This window comes from Magnolia sinica, chromosome 13 (assembly GCF_029962835.1).
Source record: "Magnolia sinica isolate HGM2019 chromosome 13, MsV1, whole genome shotgun sequence".
NCBI classification, from domain to species: domain Eukaryota; kingdom Viridiplantae; phylum Streptophyta; class Magnoliopsida; order Magnoliales; family Magnoliaceae; genus Magnolia; species Magnolia sinica.
In genome coordinates, this window is record NC_080585.1 from 58238955 (window position 1) to 58254906 (window position 15952).

The 15952-nt window shown below is 38.7% G+C and overlaps 1 protein-coding gene across 3 annotated transcripts in view; it reads right to left on the minus strand.

Moving 5' to 3' along the window:
- Positions 1 to 1426: 1426 nt before the first annotated feature.
- Positions 1427 to 15952, minus strand: part of LOC131223776 (ABC transporter B family member 25, mitochondrial-like) — a 147938-nt gene continuing 133412 nt past the window's right edge. For 2 of the 3 annotated variants that reach the window (XM_058219273.1, XM_058219274.1), the window contains 7 exons: positions 12663 to 12718; positions 8931 to 9011; positions 8716 to 8781; positions 8529 to 8621; positions 5163 to 5227; positions 3316 to 3451; positions 1427 to 1894 (listed from right to left, as the gene is read on the minus strand). In XM_058219273.1, coding sequence (XP_058075256.1) covers positions 1754 to 1894; positions 3316 to 3451; positions 5163 to 5227; positions 8529 to 8621; positions 8716 to 8781; positions 8931 to 9011; positions 12663 to 12718 — 638 coding nt within the window. In that variant the 3' untranslated portion in view covers positions 1427 to 1753. Of the gene's footprint in view, positions 1895 to 3315; positions 3452 to 5162; positions 5228 to 8528; positions 8622 to 8715; positions 8782 to 8930; positions 9012 to 12662; positions 12719 to 15952 lie in introns of those variants that run through there. The other variant, XM_058219275.1, reaches the window with a different exon arrangement.

Below are 15952 nucleotides of genomic sequence, written 5' to 3' on the forward strand. Positions count from 1 at the left end.
ACTGGAGATTCCTTCTACCAACAAGGTTGGATGTGTTTAAGAAATGATAGGTGCTTACACACTATGTAGGGCCCAGATCGGATCGGATTTTGGATCGGTTTGGTCCGGATTGACATTGATCCGAGCTCGATCCAACAAACGGTCGGATCTGCCTGATCCTACTTGAACTGCACCGATCCAGGCGTCGGTTCGGTTCGAATCGGGTCGGATCCACCAGATCGGGTCAGACATGCCTAACTCTAATTGTAATCTCAGTACACTATGGTTGTGCATCATCATACCTCATTAGCAGTTTGTATTTTTAACAGTAACTTCCAAAGTTAAAAGTCCCGTGTATTGATATTACATGCCTTGGAAAGCCAATAATGATTATGCATGTAGATGACAACACCTTTAGTTTCACCAATGATGCCATAATTAAATGTGGGAATTGCAAAACTAAGAATTGGATGTGGAGATTGATCAAATACAATTCTCCCTTTTTAAGTGGCCATTGTGTCCAAAGTCATCTTTCCTTGGCAATTCTTATAATGCATAGATCTAATTGACTTGACTATGCATTAGAGCTAATCCTTAGACCTAAGATCATATGGAGTACGAGCACTTGATGTTCACACTTTGGCTTTACCTTGTAAGGTTGCATAAATGGCTGACACACGGATGTGGTTATGGTCTACATGCTCCAAAAAAGAATCCATTGGGTCCATCAAGTGGTTTTCTCACTTACAAAAGGTTTTAAATGTTTAATGGAAGATTTCTAACTATTTGAACTTTTATTTTAATTGTTACAAGTGATTCATCTTTCTTGATGGGACATCTCATGGTTGAGATCGTTGGGTTCACCTCTTAGACCAGCATGGGATTTTGGTCAAGAGTAGACACCAATGAAGAAGGGAGATATTTGGCATTTGATGATCATGGGCATAATAAAGTTTGCAGGGTAAGGTTTACGTTATACCATAATTAATGCTCCCTTTGAAACCATGATTTCTCATCAAAAATAAATCCTCCCAAAGGAAATAGCACAATGGAGAGCTTTGAACGTCCCCAACCCTAGGGACGTCTAGTGCACGAGAAAAAGAGAGTTAAAGAGAAGAAAAAAAGAAGCAGCGAGAATCATCTCCTTCATCATAGGTCCACGTGTGAGGCCCATCATCTGGGCAGCTCTCAAGTGCACATGCCCAACCCTACCGCAACCATATGCCGGTAGCTTTCTGTGAATTAGATCAGGTAAAAACTTTCTACATTGGAAGATCGTATCGTATTACTGTAGCAATTGAATTTCTTTTGAAAATTTATGTTTCCGTGTCTTTTGAAATATCGCCAACACTGCATGTGATCATCTCTTCTACGAAAAATTATAGCATGTCTTCTAGGATTAATTCAGTTTATAAAAATAAAATCTCTAAATTAATATGCTGCAATATCTAATAAAACCTCCTTCCATGGCATCATCCATTCCCTCTATAATGGTGTACATACGATTGTTTGGTAAGATGGGACCAGATCCCAATGTTAAAATTGCAATACAATATCGTCAGAATAAGCCCAGGGAGCCCAAAAAATAATACATTTTTTCGTACAAAATTAAAACCTTGTTACAAATAACTGGAAAAAAAAAAAGAACTGTTCTACAAGGTATGTAATACTACGTATAAACGATTGGGACACAGCTCATTGAAATTCTAGATGCCTCACATTTCTGATTTGATGGTTTATGTCAACCGCATCGGTGTTTTTTTGTCTAGATGTATCACATTTCTGATTTGATGGTTATGTCAATTCCATCAGTGTTATTTTGCTGTCCCCATAGCTGGGCATATCTTCCTACCCTCGACAAGAGAACTTCATGTGGGCCCTGTTCTACTACCTTGCCATTCTCCAAAACAATGATCTGAAAACCCCAATAAGAGAGAGGGCACAGGAATCAACAAATTGTGAGAAATAAGGACAAAGAAAGACATTGCAGTAATGGGTTAATCTAGCTTTAAACACATGAAACTATGAAAGTTTTCTTTTTTGAGTGATTAGAACATAATTTTATTGCAAGAAAGGCCAAGGCTAGAATATACCAAAAAAGCAAAAACTATAAATCCACCCAAGAGCCTTTATAACTCTACCGAACTGGCCAGAAAACAATCTATGATCTTCGTGGCAACTGCCCATTCTATAACATGAAATTTTGCTTCTGAAAACACTTCCTCAACTAGACCCGACCGATTTCTGAAAGATCTATTATTTCTTTCCAACCATAGGCCTTTATAGCCTTATGAAACTATGAAAGTTATGCAGATCAAATTTAAATCCCAGTAAAATGGAATGAGAAATGCCACCAGCCATGAGACAAATATGCATGGCGGTTGAGCAGGTGGAACATCACACAGGCCATTGGCTAAAAATCAGTGACAGCTGACCATTGCATTGTTGTGAGCTTTGCTCGTTCAATGTGGACTGTTGCTCATTTTTTTGAGCTATTGTCCCTTTTACGACCAGCTGGCTAGAACATTCCACTCACCTTGCTGGTGACCCAACACGTCTGCAGTTCTGAGCCCCACGCAAGTAAGACGTACACAGGAGATGGTAGGTGTGCCCTTCATGGAACTCTGTGGAGAGAACATCACAGTTCCTCAAATTGGTATATAGTATCAGTGTCTTTGGGCACTTTTTCCAACATGAAGGTCCTTAAGACTTTCTACTAAAAACAGAGGGACTATTTCATTGAGTTTTTAAAGTTTCGCACCTCATTCCATCACGTGAAATTACATGCAAGGATGACAAAACCATGGTATGACTGAGAAGCCTTCAATTTTGACAGTTTGCTTGGGGTTTTCAGTTCCTATAAATGGGGCCCATTTTCAGTGATCCAAACTCACTCACTCCTTTCCTCCCTCCCTCGCGTGCTTGCGTGTTTTCTCCAACAAGTCCATTAAGTTAATGATTGAGTGGATCATTTTGTCTCACAGAATATGCCAGTTTTTCATTGACTTAAATTCAAGTCAAAACCATATAGGAATACCAACTTCGAAGTAGAGTCCAACTGTTAAAACATATGCACTGCATTTTTCAGAAAGACGTCAAGATGTGTCTGCAAATTGGTAAGCAAGGTTTAGCAGCCATGTTTGACTTGTGAGAACTTAGTCGGAACCCTTTTGGTTCATTAAAAAGAAGTAGGGGCATTTAGAGCATCCAATAAAAATAATGTGTATTTTTTCCTTGGAAAAAAGAAAGACAGGCATTGAGATTTTCTTTTAGAAGACATAACTAATCCCACAAAACAAATGCATTCTCATAATTTTCTGTGCAGAGAATCCAAACCTCATCACATTGCATTGCAGTTGTAAGCCGATGCGCAACAAAGATCGAAGTCCGATTTTTTGCTAGAGACTTCAATGCACTCAGTATCTCAGCTTCTGTTGTACTATCAAGAGCACTTGTAGCTTCATCACACAACCTAGCACCAGAAATGAAGATTACTAAAGAAATTCGGCATTTTCATTACGAAACTCATGAATATATGCTGATATTATCAACCAGGTGCAAAAAATAGCTTTCTTGGACCTTTTAACTTTTTCATTTAATTGCTTAATAACCCTGATAATCCGTGAAGAAGAGTCCCACCATTTCTCATCTTGCTTATATACTGTTTGTGGTTTTGATTTACGTCAGTTTAGCTGGATACACTCATCATCATCATCATCATCATCATAACCATATCACAACTAATTACGATTGGCTACAAGAAGCCTGTTCTGCCGTTTCAAAGGTTTAGATAGATATGATTTTTTTCTTCTTATTCTTCTATGAACTAATATTCATAGTGGAATGAATGCCTACAGGTGGGTGTACACTCCAACATTTCTAATCTTTTTTCCATCAAAGCTTCTGTTTCCAATTTTGCTATTGAAAATATGATCCATTTTCAAGGGCAAAATGGCTGTAGAAATGGGTTGTAGGCAATTGGTCCTCATTCACCATGATGTCTTTAAGTATTTCAATTACAATTTTGAGAAAGGGTTTGACTGTAGAACAGGAAAAAAAATGATGTTAATGGTCATTGGTCTCACAGTGCTCTGTGCTAGACATCAGATCTTGTACAGAATGACTCCATTTGCTATCATTTAGGAGATATGGAAGACAAGGAATAGAAGAACTTCCGAAGATGAAGAGAGATCCATGGAGACCTTTAGTGAGACTGTTAATGGACTCCTTGTTCGATGGGCATTGGTAATTGTTGAATTCCAGGGGTGGTCGCCCATGATCTCCTAATGGATTGGAAACAAGTAACCACTTCCAGTGTAAGGCTATTAGAATCCGGTGCTAAATGGAAAACATTTGGCAAGTCATGAAGGAAAGACAGTATTGGTTTTTACAGGCTCAATTCTGATAGAATTACTCTTGGTCTCTATTGAGACCAGGGAGAGACTAAATGGTCTTTGCCGGTCCTTTGGAGGTAAAGGCTTAGTCAAGGCAAAATCCAGATCCCTTCACAAAGGGCTTCTTTACTTTGCACTCTCAGAGCCCACTAATAGTATAAGGCAACTCATAACATTATTAAATGGGCATCTTCATTGGATCAGAACTATGGAAGCTTTTTATTTATCCCAAGCAACATTTGAAATCTCTTACCATTTCAATGTATCTTTTTTAATGTACCAGAAGGGTTGAATGGGATTGCCACTTCTTGTGCTGGCTTTGTAACAAGGAAACTCTAGTGCTAAACTAATGAATCATGAAGTGCAAAGCCTCATCAGAATGGCTTTTAAGGAAGAACGGTGACTCCTTAGTTCTAGTATTATCATCATCATGCACCTCTCCTTTCAAAAAGAGCTTTTCGAAATTCAGATCTTGAAATGATTGCTGGATTCCCATCAACATCTCTAGAAGTGAGAATTCTGAACACACGACTTGCTTGGTGCAAGTTGTGCCCGAAAACAATTTATATTATCCTTTACTGTTGTCCCACATGCATATTGCGTTAGAATGCTAATATTTTCATATTGAGGAGCAGCACCTAATTGCAAAATTGTGGATGTAAAAAGGTTTTTTTTTTTTTTTTTTTAAATAAATTATTATTTCCTCTCTCATGTGAGAGAGGAAAAATCACTTACATAATTGAATAATTTTATTTGTTCCATGAGAGTAGAAGAACAAGAATCACTTACAGAATAGAAGGCCCCTTCAAGAAAGTGCGGGCAAGTGCTACACGCTGCTTTTCTCCACCACTTAACTGTAAGAAAGCAGCATGGTTAATAGCTGAATATTACAAAATTTCTCATACCCTGGCATGATAGAGATAATTAAAAACGCTTCTATGGTACCTAGCATGATCAAATTGCCACTGATGGAAGTAGAATACCATTGTTTTTAGGCATGATGTGAATCCCTCCATCCCACAAGGACAATCTTTGTAGTGATAGAGAAAATTAAAAATGTGTCTGATGATACCTCTCCCTCAATGATAGAATGCGAAACTCCTTCCCTCCCTCTCTTCAGAGAAATCATAACCATTCATATACCCAACAGATTGCTACTATCTAACAATGATAAGGTCCATAGAATTGATTTGGGGAAAAGGTGCGGCCACATGCATACGAGCTACACAAAGAGAGAACAAGAGAAGGGTTTCAACGGTGGGGGCAACCCATCCCACTTTTTCCAATGCCGTGACCCACTATAACTTTAAATTTGTCTCATTTTTGGGCCGACATCCTAACATGATCCAACACAACAAATGTAAAGTGTGGATGTTGCAGATTCATCCTATTGGGCCCACGTAACCTGTCACATGGGCCCTTTAATGCTACATCTTGGGAAGGGAATTGGGTGTGGGCTACTCCCATGAAGGAATTGAAAGGACAAAACTGCCCTTGGATCGATGGGCTACACTGATGAAAAAACCAAAGAATTTCCCCTCCCCACGACTAATTATAGGGGCAAAAATGTCCAAACTACTCATGTTATATATAGTATATATCATCTTCTAAACCTTATCTTAATTAATTATGTGTATGTGTGTTTGTGTATGTGCTTGTGCATGTGTATGCATGTGTGTGAATACTCACTTGCGAGCAATATCGCACAAATGCATCCATGCGGTCTGCTTGGAGTGGGCCCACCTTGCTTTGTTTCTCAAATCTGAGCCAACCATCAGATAAGTCACTTGATGTTAGCCTAGGGCCCAAAAATCAGTCTGATCCGTCATTCATGCAGGCCACATGATAAGAAATAGTTGGTAGGAGGTAATCCGCCCTTGATTTTTCACGGGCCCATTATATTGTGGATTTGACATCTACTCCAACCATCAGAGATGCATCACCCCATTTTAAGCCTTGAACCTAAAAATCAGCCCCATCTGTGATTCAAGTGGGCCACACCAAGGGAAACACTTGGAAGGGAGGACATTTTCCTGTTCATTGTTTCCTTATGGTGTGTCCCACTTGAATTATGGATCAGGCTTATTTTTGGGCCCTAAGCTTGACACGGGTGGTGCATCTGAATTTTGGGCTCAACATCAGGTGATCCATTTGATGATTGGATAGAGGGTTACATCCATCTGGCAGCCGATGCCAAACTTATGCCATAACTTCCATCATGAATCCGAACAATAGGACATTCCAAACTCGTGCTTGGGCCTTCCTGTAAGCAATGTGTTGCATCAAAACCCAGGTGTAGTGAGAAATGGGAAAGGGTTCGCTAGGGCGTCCCCTGAAAGTGATGCACTGCAAAACACTTGGTTGATATGAGAAGTAGGCAAGGATTCTTGCACTATTCTGGATGTGTATGGGTAAAGAAGCTAGTGCACATGGACATGGGAACATTATCAGCTAAGAGTATGGAATTAGTAAATACAATTAAAAGAAGGAGAATTAATATAGCATCTGTTCAAGAGACCAAGTAGAAAGAGGCCAAAACTAGAGAAATTGATGGATATAAGCTTTGGTACATAGGAAAGAACAATAATAGAAATGGTGTAGGGATAGTGGTAGATTAAGATTTAAAGGATAAAGTTGTACATATAATGAGATAATGTTATATAGAACTAAATCAATGGAAGAGGAAAATCGAATGTCAAGGAAGAAGTAAATGTTATGTGGAATGAGATGGCCAAGTGCGTTGAGAAAGTGACAAAAGATGTTTTAGGAGTATCTAGAGGGAAAAGCCAAACATAAAAGGAAATTTGGTGGTGGAATGACGATGTACAAAAATCTATTCACGAGAATCGTTCATGTTTTAAAGGCTGGCAAGGGAATATACATGATGAAAATTTTGAACACATAAATGCCAAAAAGATTGCTAAGAAAGTAGTAAGTGAGGCTAAACTTAAGGCTTATAATGATCATACAATAGATTGGAGAGGCAAAGATGATAAAGATGTCTTCAAACTTGAAAAAATGAGAGAGATGACGGGTAAGGACCTAAATCATGTTAGATGCATTAATGGCCAATGAGATTAATAAAAGGTGGAGATGCTATTTTAAAAAACTTGTTAAATGACAACCACTCTAAGAGCATAAAAAATAGACTATAAACTCAAAGGTCATCAGAGGACATAGATACATTCGTAGGATTAGGATATTTGAAGTGAAAGAAGCTTCAAGAAAGATGAAAATAGAAAAGGCCCTTAAACCACATGGTATACCAATAAAGGTTTGGAAGTGTATGGGAGATAATTGGCTATTTTAGTTGACAAAGTTGTTCAACAAGATTGTAAGATCAAAGAAAATGCCAAACGAATGGAGGAAAAATACAGTGGGACACCATGCATGATATTGTAGAACGAACGAACTGAAACTGACTTGATCTCTCCCTTCATTCCATACCATACATCTCTCTCATTGAAAAATAGGTGATGGACATTATGAAGCCCCAAAAGTTGGATGAAGTTAGCCACTTCCGTGTCTGATATGTTCCTTCGACATGAGGGGTCCAAACTGCCACATAACCAGACACATAATAGCATTGAGCTGTGGGGATATATGCATCCGGACCTAACCTGGCTAATGTCGGAAACTCTTCTCCCCGTCCACACATCCTCTGAGAAACAGATCCTCTTCCCATCCCCCAAAGAGAACCCAAAGTTCTCCTTATACTTGATCCCATCCTTGCGACTGCCTTCCAAAGCTCTATGGTCCTATACAACGAGGAATCTTTTGTCCACTACCCACATTCCCAGGTTCCATACTTGCAAGCAATCACTTGTCTGCACTGTCGTCTTTCAAACCAAAATGCCAAAGCCACTTGCCTAGCAACACTGAAGCAATGAGTTTGTACAAGTTGAAGGCTCCAAAAGGGCAAGGGGAAGGCCAAAAGGACGTGGACGGAGGTAGGAAGAAAAGGCTTGATAATCTATGGTCTCAGTGAAGGTATGCCCTTGATAGAATGGAATGGCAGGATTGGATTCATGTAGAAAAGGCTAATTAATTGGGATATAAGGCTTAGATGATGACGACGGCGACAATGATGATGACACACACACACACGCGTGCGCGCGCATGCACACGATCTTTCAAAAGATAACGATGTCTTACCTTAAGTCCTCGTTCCCCAACTATGGTTGAATATTTCTCAGGGAAATTCATGATAGTATCATGTATGGCTGCATGTCGAGCAGCATTGAACACCTGAACAATGGAATGGAAACCAAATGGTTTAGGCGTATTTCATACAGTTAATAAAATTAGAAGAAAAAAGAAGAAGAAGAATTCATCAACCAACCTCCTCTTCGGTAGCTGATAATTTACCGTAGTGTATGTTATGAAATATTGTGTCATTGAAAAGTACCTGCTCAAGAATGGTCAAGCATGAAGGTTGTTATACAGCTGCCTAACCTTTCCTGAATAAATCATCTACAAACGAAAGCGTATGGTGCTACAGCTTACATATTCAAGAAGGATTATAAAAAACAATTTAACGCCATTGTACAAACTTACAGTATCCTGTGGTACAACACCAATAGACTTCCGAAGACTCTCAAGTGTCACACCCCGTATATCTTGACCATCTATTCTTATCTGTCAAAGAGTTGTTTATAAAAGGTTAAGCGTGGGGAGCAATATTAGTTGTTTATCAAAGGTCAATCACTGTTAGAAATCTTAGCTTGCAAGTGGCAACATAAATGAAGGTAAGAAATAGTTGAAGACAATTCAATTTTGCCATCAATGGTAACAGCTATAACGAAAGTGGCAACAGCTATAGAGAGCGAGTTTGATATCACCATCAATGGAAATTTCTATCTTTGGTTTCGAATAGTCAATTATACAGACCATTTGTGTCATTAGATACATTGATAATTTTACTGCAGTTAACCTGATATAACTCCAAAAGGTCACAGGTAATGATACTTCCATTTTCAAAATAATTCATAAAGATAAGATAAAAGAGTGCAAACATTACATCCATCACCCAAACTGGGTCAGTTTCTAATCTGCGTACCATCTTGATCATCATTTCCTTGTTTCAGCTATTTGCATTAGTTTCCCCCCAATAAATAGTATCGTAATTTCATTACAACAACCAAAAGAACAACACAGAAAACTACAAAAGCAGACCAAACCTAAACATCTAAAATTTTCAATTCCAAGAACATGTTTCATTTGCTGGAAGATGAAGGAATCAGTTGACCATCTTTTTAATCATCATGATTAAGCAAGAGAGGTTTTTTCTTCTACAAACTCTGGCATTTTGTGGATGTTACCCTGTATGGCTGCCAACTTCTTTAAAGGGTGGCCCCCAGCACATTCAAACCATGAACAGAAACTATGGAGCTTGCTTCCTTATACCATCATGTGGAGTCTTTGGAGAGAGAAGACAAGGCGTATCTTTGGCAACAAACAGAATCAAAGGATAAAATTTTGCCAAAGATCCATCATCTCTTGGCAACTCAGGGTATCTCATCAGCTGATTTTGTTGAAGTTTCAAGTTGGACAATAGAGAGATTGGAAGGTGGTTACTGAATTGGGTGTTAGTCCTCTAAAGAAGGTTGCAAAGTGGAGTGTGCCGAGTCTAGGTTAGTCCTCCAAAGAAGGTTGCAAAGTGGAGTGTGCCGAGTCTAGGGATGTGAAAACTCCAAATGGATAGTAGCTTGAAAAGGCTCACAAGAAGTTACAAGGTTGGTATTGCTATTAGTGTTGGTAAAAGGAAGATTTCAGTTTGCCTTTACCAGGCCCTCTGCGTAAAGTTCTCAAAAGGAGAAAATTGGGCTACTTTTCCCATTGGGGGCCAGTCAAGACCCAGCTCGATAGTCAAGTAGGCAGTGTACCCGCTCTCTCAAGGCATGGCCTGGATCGAGTCTCCTTACTGGGCATTTGTAGAGCAGTGGCTCTGACACCTACAAAAGTTTGTGTGACACGTGAACTCCCAATTGTAATAAGCCTTCGTCAAAATTAAGCTTGACCTTTTTGTACTTTTTATAGGTGAATTAACGGCTAGAGTCCAGGATGAAGCCCCCTTTGGTATATGTTGTTTGCAGATGATGTAATTAGTGTTCAAAGTATCAGTATCGCTACAAGTTTCGCTGGCTGGGGATACAAAAACAATATCAATATCGCCGATAACAGAAAAATGTGGCGAAACATGGGAAAAATGGAGGAAATTTTCAGTGAAACTTCAAAGATGCTAAAATACACATTTGCATATTTATGAATAAAAAATTTGCAAAAAGAATGCATACATATAAGTTTCCATTTATTGGGGGGGGGGGGGGGGGGGGCGCGGTGGGTTTGTGATGTTGTAAAAAATCAGTCCAACCATCCCATCAATCCCATTCATCCATCCAACCATCCAACCATCCTACCTTCCATCCAAACATCCATTAGTATTTCAGAATATCGATACCACATGATATTTAGCAGAGAAATCGTTGACAACTAAAAAGGAGACGAAAGAACGTGTTCTTGATATCGCCCATGTTGCAATAATGATAATATCATCAACAATTTGATCAATTGCATACAACTATGCGCCCATAAAAAAAATTTGTAATGGAATTTTTTTAATAAACAAAATTTTGGCAATATTGATACATTGGCAATGTTATCAAAATATCACCGATATATTGGCAATACAAGCGACACCTGGAATTTACACAGTCGAAAATATTGGCAATACATTGGAGATATCGATACATTGGCAATACAAGTGACACGTGGAATTTACATAATAAAAAATATTGGTGATACATTGGTGATACCGGGCCCTTCGGGGTAAACCGGCCTCGGCGGTAACACCTTGCATGCAGGCAGGAAGTCTTAACGATGCATTGCCGATATCTGGAATTTTTAATACTACCAGTGTTATTGGTATTGCTGCGCTGGAGATAGAGATAATATTGGGGATAATTCGATAATATCCAGGATACTTCGAACAATGAATGTAATGTTCATCGACGAGACAATAGGGGCAATTTCTAAATTGGAGGTTTGGAAGGAGTGCCAAGGGTCTAGTGGCTAAAAGTTAAAAGAACCAAGACTGAGTATTAGGATGCAACTTTAATAGGAATAGTTATATAGGGGAGAGTTTGGTGTAAAATCATTGGTTAAAAGATCCCTCAAAGCAATTTGTTTTGCCTCGACTCCATTATCCAAGGATGGAGAGTACAATGAGAGTGTTTTGAATAGAAGTAGGGCTTGGGGCATGAAGTGGAGACGTGCCTCTAGAGTGCTATGTGATTGTCACATGCCTATGAAACTTATGGGAATATTTTAAGACAAATATTCGATAGGCAATGCCTTATGGGGCAGACTGTTCGGTAGTCAGAAGAAACACATAAGCAGAGGTGTGTAGGAAGACAAGGATAGGAAATATGAATGAGATTGCCTGAAGCAAACTAGGATAGTCTCAATAAGGCAATAAGAGAAATTAATGGAGAGCATAGTGAGGTGGTGGGGTCATGTGCATGGAAGCACGATGACAGATCGATGAGGGGAACTGTGATTGACTTGAAGATCCTAAAAAGGGATGGGAAGACCTAGAACGAGTTGGATCATGGTGGTGAGAACTGAGAACGTATGAAGGCTTGTTCACTACTGAGCATAGGGCTGTGAATGATTGGCGAAAAAGGATCAACGACCCCAAATAGCTAGAACAAGATTATGATGATGATGAAGAAGGTGAAATCTATGAGCTAGCTTCAATGTTAGGCATTTCCATTAATCCCATTCCATGAGAAGCCACTGATTTGTCCAATAGCCCATCCTAAAGAAGGGGTTTCCCATCCTCCTTTATGTGTAGGCTCTTCATTTACATTGCCTTGATGAGTTATACAAATTTCATGTAGTTTCAACTTTAATACATATTTCTTGACCATTATGAAGATAGAGATTGAGTCTCATCTTTAGCCAAATGCTAATTTAAATATTCAAAAGAGTAAAAACTTCAAGAAATAAGAAAAGGCATACTAAAATGTATCTCTATATGTTCTCCAAAAAGGATTGTAAGATTCTGAACAATTAGGTAAGCAGATCAACGGTTGTAGGGTTTTAATTGCATGGAATCAAATATCATATCACTAAAGTATGAAAGACTTGCAAATAAAATATAAGCTAGATCATATGCAACAAAAATTGCAATATTAGAAATAATAATGCAAAAAAAAAAAGAAAAAAAAAGAAAAGAAAAAGAGAGGATAAGATTAGTGGAAAAAGGATAAGGTAATTGGTTCTTACAGTTCCAGATCGAGAGTCAAAAAACCTGTAGAGCAATCTGAGTATGGTTGATTTACCTGCATGCACATGAAATGATGAATCAATTAATGGCACTCCTGAACTGAGGGAGAACATATCCAAATGAAGGAAAACCATTCAAAGATAATCTTGGGTATTTAGTTCTTTCAGTAAGAAGAATATTAGATGTAACCAAACTGAATATCATGCCATTGTTCGCTAAACAAATAACAGCAAGCCTTGTTACATAGACACCGGTACATGTGTTAAAAGTCAGAACCTGCTGCTAACATGGAATGTCAGATTTGCCAAACAACAAAAAATAGGGTTCAGGGATTCCACGGTATATTTATTTAACTTAAAAGAGAAATAGAAATGGGAAGTTTCCAATGGAGCATGGTATAGCTCCTCAATAACCAAATTTCCTTTCTTAATAAGGAGCTATATGATACTTGGGTTATTAACCAGCTGAAGTTTTGCTATAGTGACCACAGCATGCCACATATTTGGGTGCATCCATAAAATCCCTTACACTCAGTGGGAGTATTACTTAGTTCCACCTTTTTTTTTCATTTTTTTTGCTGAGACTAAAAGAAACAAAACAATGCTTGCAAAGTGTTTATCGTTTCCTTTGACATGAGAGATCAGTAGTCTTACTCTTATTAATCTAAAAATAAATAAGGAAAGAAGACATTAAATATATAGGAAAATTTTAAAGTTTAATCGGTAAAAAAGCATAAAAAGTTTTAAATGTTTTAGCCAACCCCAACTAGTTGGGAGCTTAGATTATGATGATGATGAAAGTTTTAAATGTTTACCTTCAACTCTTCGTACACCAAACCAATCTTCATTCCTTGATGGGAAATGAGCAAGACATGTTAGGTTAATAGCATCCTTACCCAATATGTTGAATTCACCATTCTTATTTTAAACAATCAAGTTGAGAAGTGATTATGAAAATGAATTAAATGATTATAACTTCTATTGACTACTCTATTCTAGCACCTAGTTGTGCCCTGTCTTTGTTCTTTTATCAGGAATCCCTTTGACCTTATCTTCTCAAAGATAACCTAACAATATTATCTTTTGTACAAGTGGTTTACCTTTTCAAGAGGAATTAATATTATCTTTTGTACAAGTGGTTTACCTTTTCAAGAGGAATTCTCTAACAGTTTGTTCTATGTTTTAAATTCAAAGTACAAGATTTAATTTTTACCTTCTTCAATACAAAGAATTCAGTTAAGAACCATCTGGTTAGAGGATTCCTTTATGTTCAGGTGTCTAGATGGCTGGATCTGGTTACAAGAAGAATCTTAGAGTATTGTGTACTCATTAATGTCAGATTCTTGTGACATGCGTTGCTACTGCTTTGAAAGATCATGTAACATAGACTGCAGGACTTGCCAACTAAAACTGTGAATGTACTCCAAACTTTTGAGTGGGGTATGAAGACATGGCTCAGCAATATGTGGTTCCGGTAATGAAAGGCACTCCAGCTAGATTGACTACGTAATTTTTTTTTTCCAGAAATAGGTTTCCATGTTGATGCACCATATAGGGTGAGAGATGCATTTGGCAACAATAACAATGATTTTCAATCATGATAGAGTGATTAAAACTCAAATCTGGTGTCCAATTTTCATTTGGTGGCCCTTGAATATCTTCTCAGAACTCCAGAAAGGGGATTAAGCTCAACGTCCAGAAAGCTAAGTATGGTCCAGAAAGGAAGAATAGAGAACAGAAAGAAGGGTTCACCATTGGAAGATCTACACTGACAGTGAAGGACTCAAAGACAGAAGGGACGAGAGGTAATCAATCCGGGGTTTGTGTTTGGAGATTACTTTGTCGGGTGTGGAAAGGAAATCCTACAAGGATGTGGTTTTTCAAAAGATAGAAAAAGAGCCTTCAGCTATAGAGCAAACGAAAAACCCAGAAGAAAAGTGGGTTTGGAGGGAGTCCTCATTTGAAGGACCAGTTGTGAGTATCCACAACGTAGTGCTGGAGGATCCAATGAAAACTTTTGAGTTTTCTTTTGTTGTCACTGTGAAATCAGGAATCATGGGACAAATGGTGGTGGAATGGTTTACAGAGAAATGTAAAGATCTCTCTCTAGAAAACATTCTGGTATCGTTGGGAAGAGAAGAACACGCTGGAGAGGTTTTTACGGCTGCTGTATCTTCTCCGAATGATCTGATTGCAGAGATCCAAGCATGGGAGAGTTGGTCAGTTTTTGGCTGGGAAGACCATTACTATCAGATATGGAATATACCGCTCGAGTTCTGGATTGATGATATTTTCAAAGAAATAGGAGCTTGTATTGGAGAGATTACAGAGATTGATAGACGAACGGAGGACAGTGAGGAATTGCGTTTTGAGCGATTAAAGATAAGAAAGAAAAAGCTATTCCCTTTTCTGAATCAGAACATTCTAAGGGTTGATGAAGTAAAAGTAAAAGCAATAGTGATCCAGGAGAAGCAGCAGCAGCAGCCCTATGAGGAAGTAGTTGGGAGAGATTCATTAATGGCATCTGCAGCTCGCGTCGAAGGAGTACCAGTGGAGTGCTCCCATGAGACTATGAAAGGGCCTAAAGAACAGTGTCGAAAGGCGATTGGTTTTGAAAAAGTTGTTTCAGCAGAATGGGATGAGACGTTGATGCGTGGAGCTAAAGAAGTTTCAGTGGCTACACGTGTCGAGAGCTTGGAAGGAACCTTATATCATGCGCTTCAATCACTTTATGAAGAGGAGATGTGTAATGCTTGGGGCGGCTGTAGCTATCAACAATGTGGCAAAAGATTTTTTTTTTTTTGAAAAAGGGTAGAGTACCGAAGCTGATACCCAACCGCATGCATTGGAGTTCTTACGTGCGGCTTTAAGTAGAAAATTGGCATGCATGGACTTTACTAAAAGCATTGACACGTGCATCGATTCGATCCCTAAAATCGTTTCTTTCGAAGACGCCGGGTAGAATTCCCAAGAGGCCTGTCTCAGGAGAACCCGTAGGAAAATGAGATGGTGCCTCAAAGTTCTTTCTCTGGGCTTTCGACTTCACTTTATGAAAAGGTGGATTGTCAAACTCTGGGAAATGCGCATCCATGCCTTGAAGAAGAATGCTTTCAGACCTCACTTCTCAACGCGGGGGAAGCTCTATCTCAAATCAAAGGCCGGGAACAGGAGAAGACAGAGTGATGTAGGACATGAAATTAAATATGGAATGCAAGAGATCAAGCTTGAGATTATACCAATTTTAAACAATCACAAAATTCCACATCCTACATACTATCAAATATTCAAAA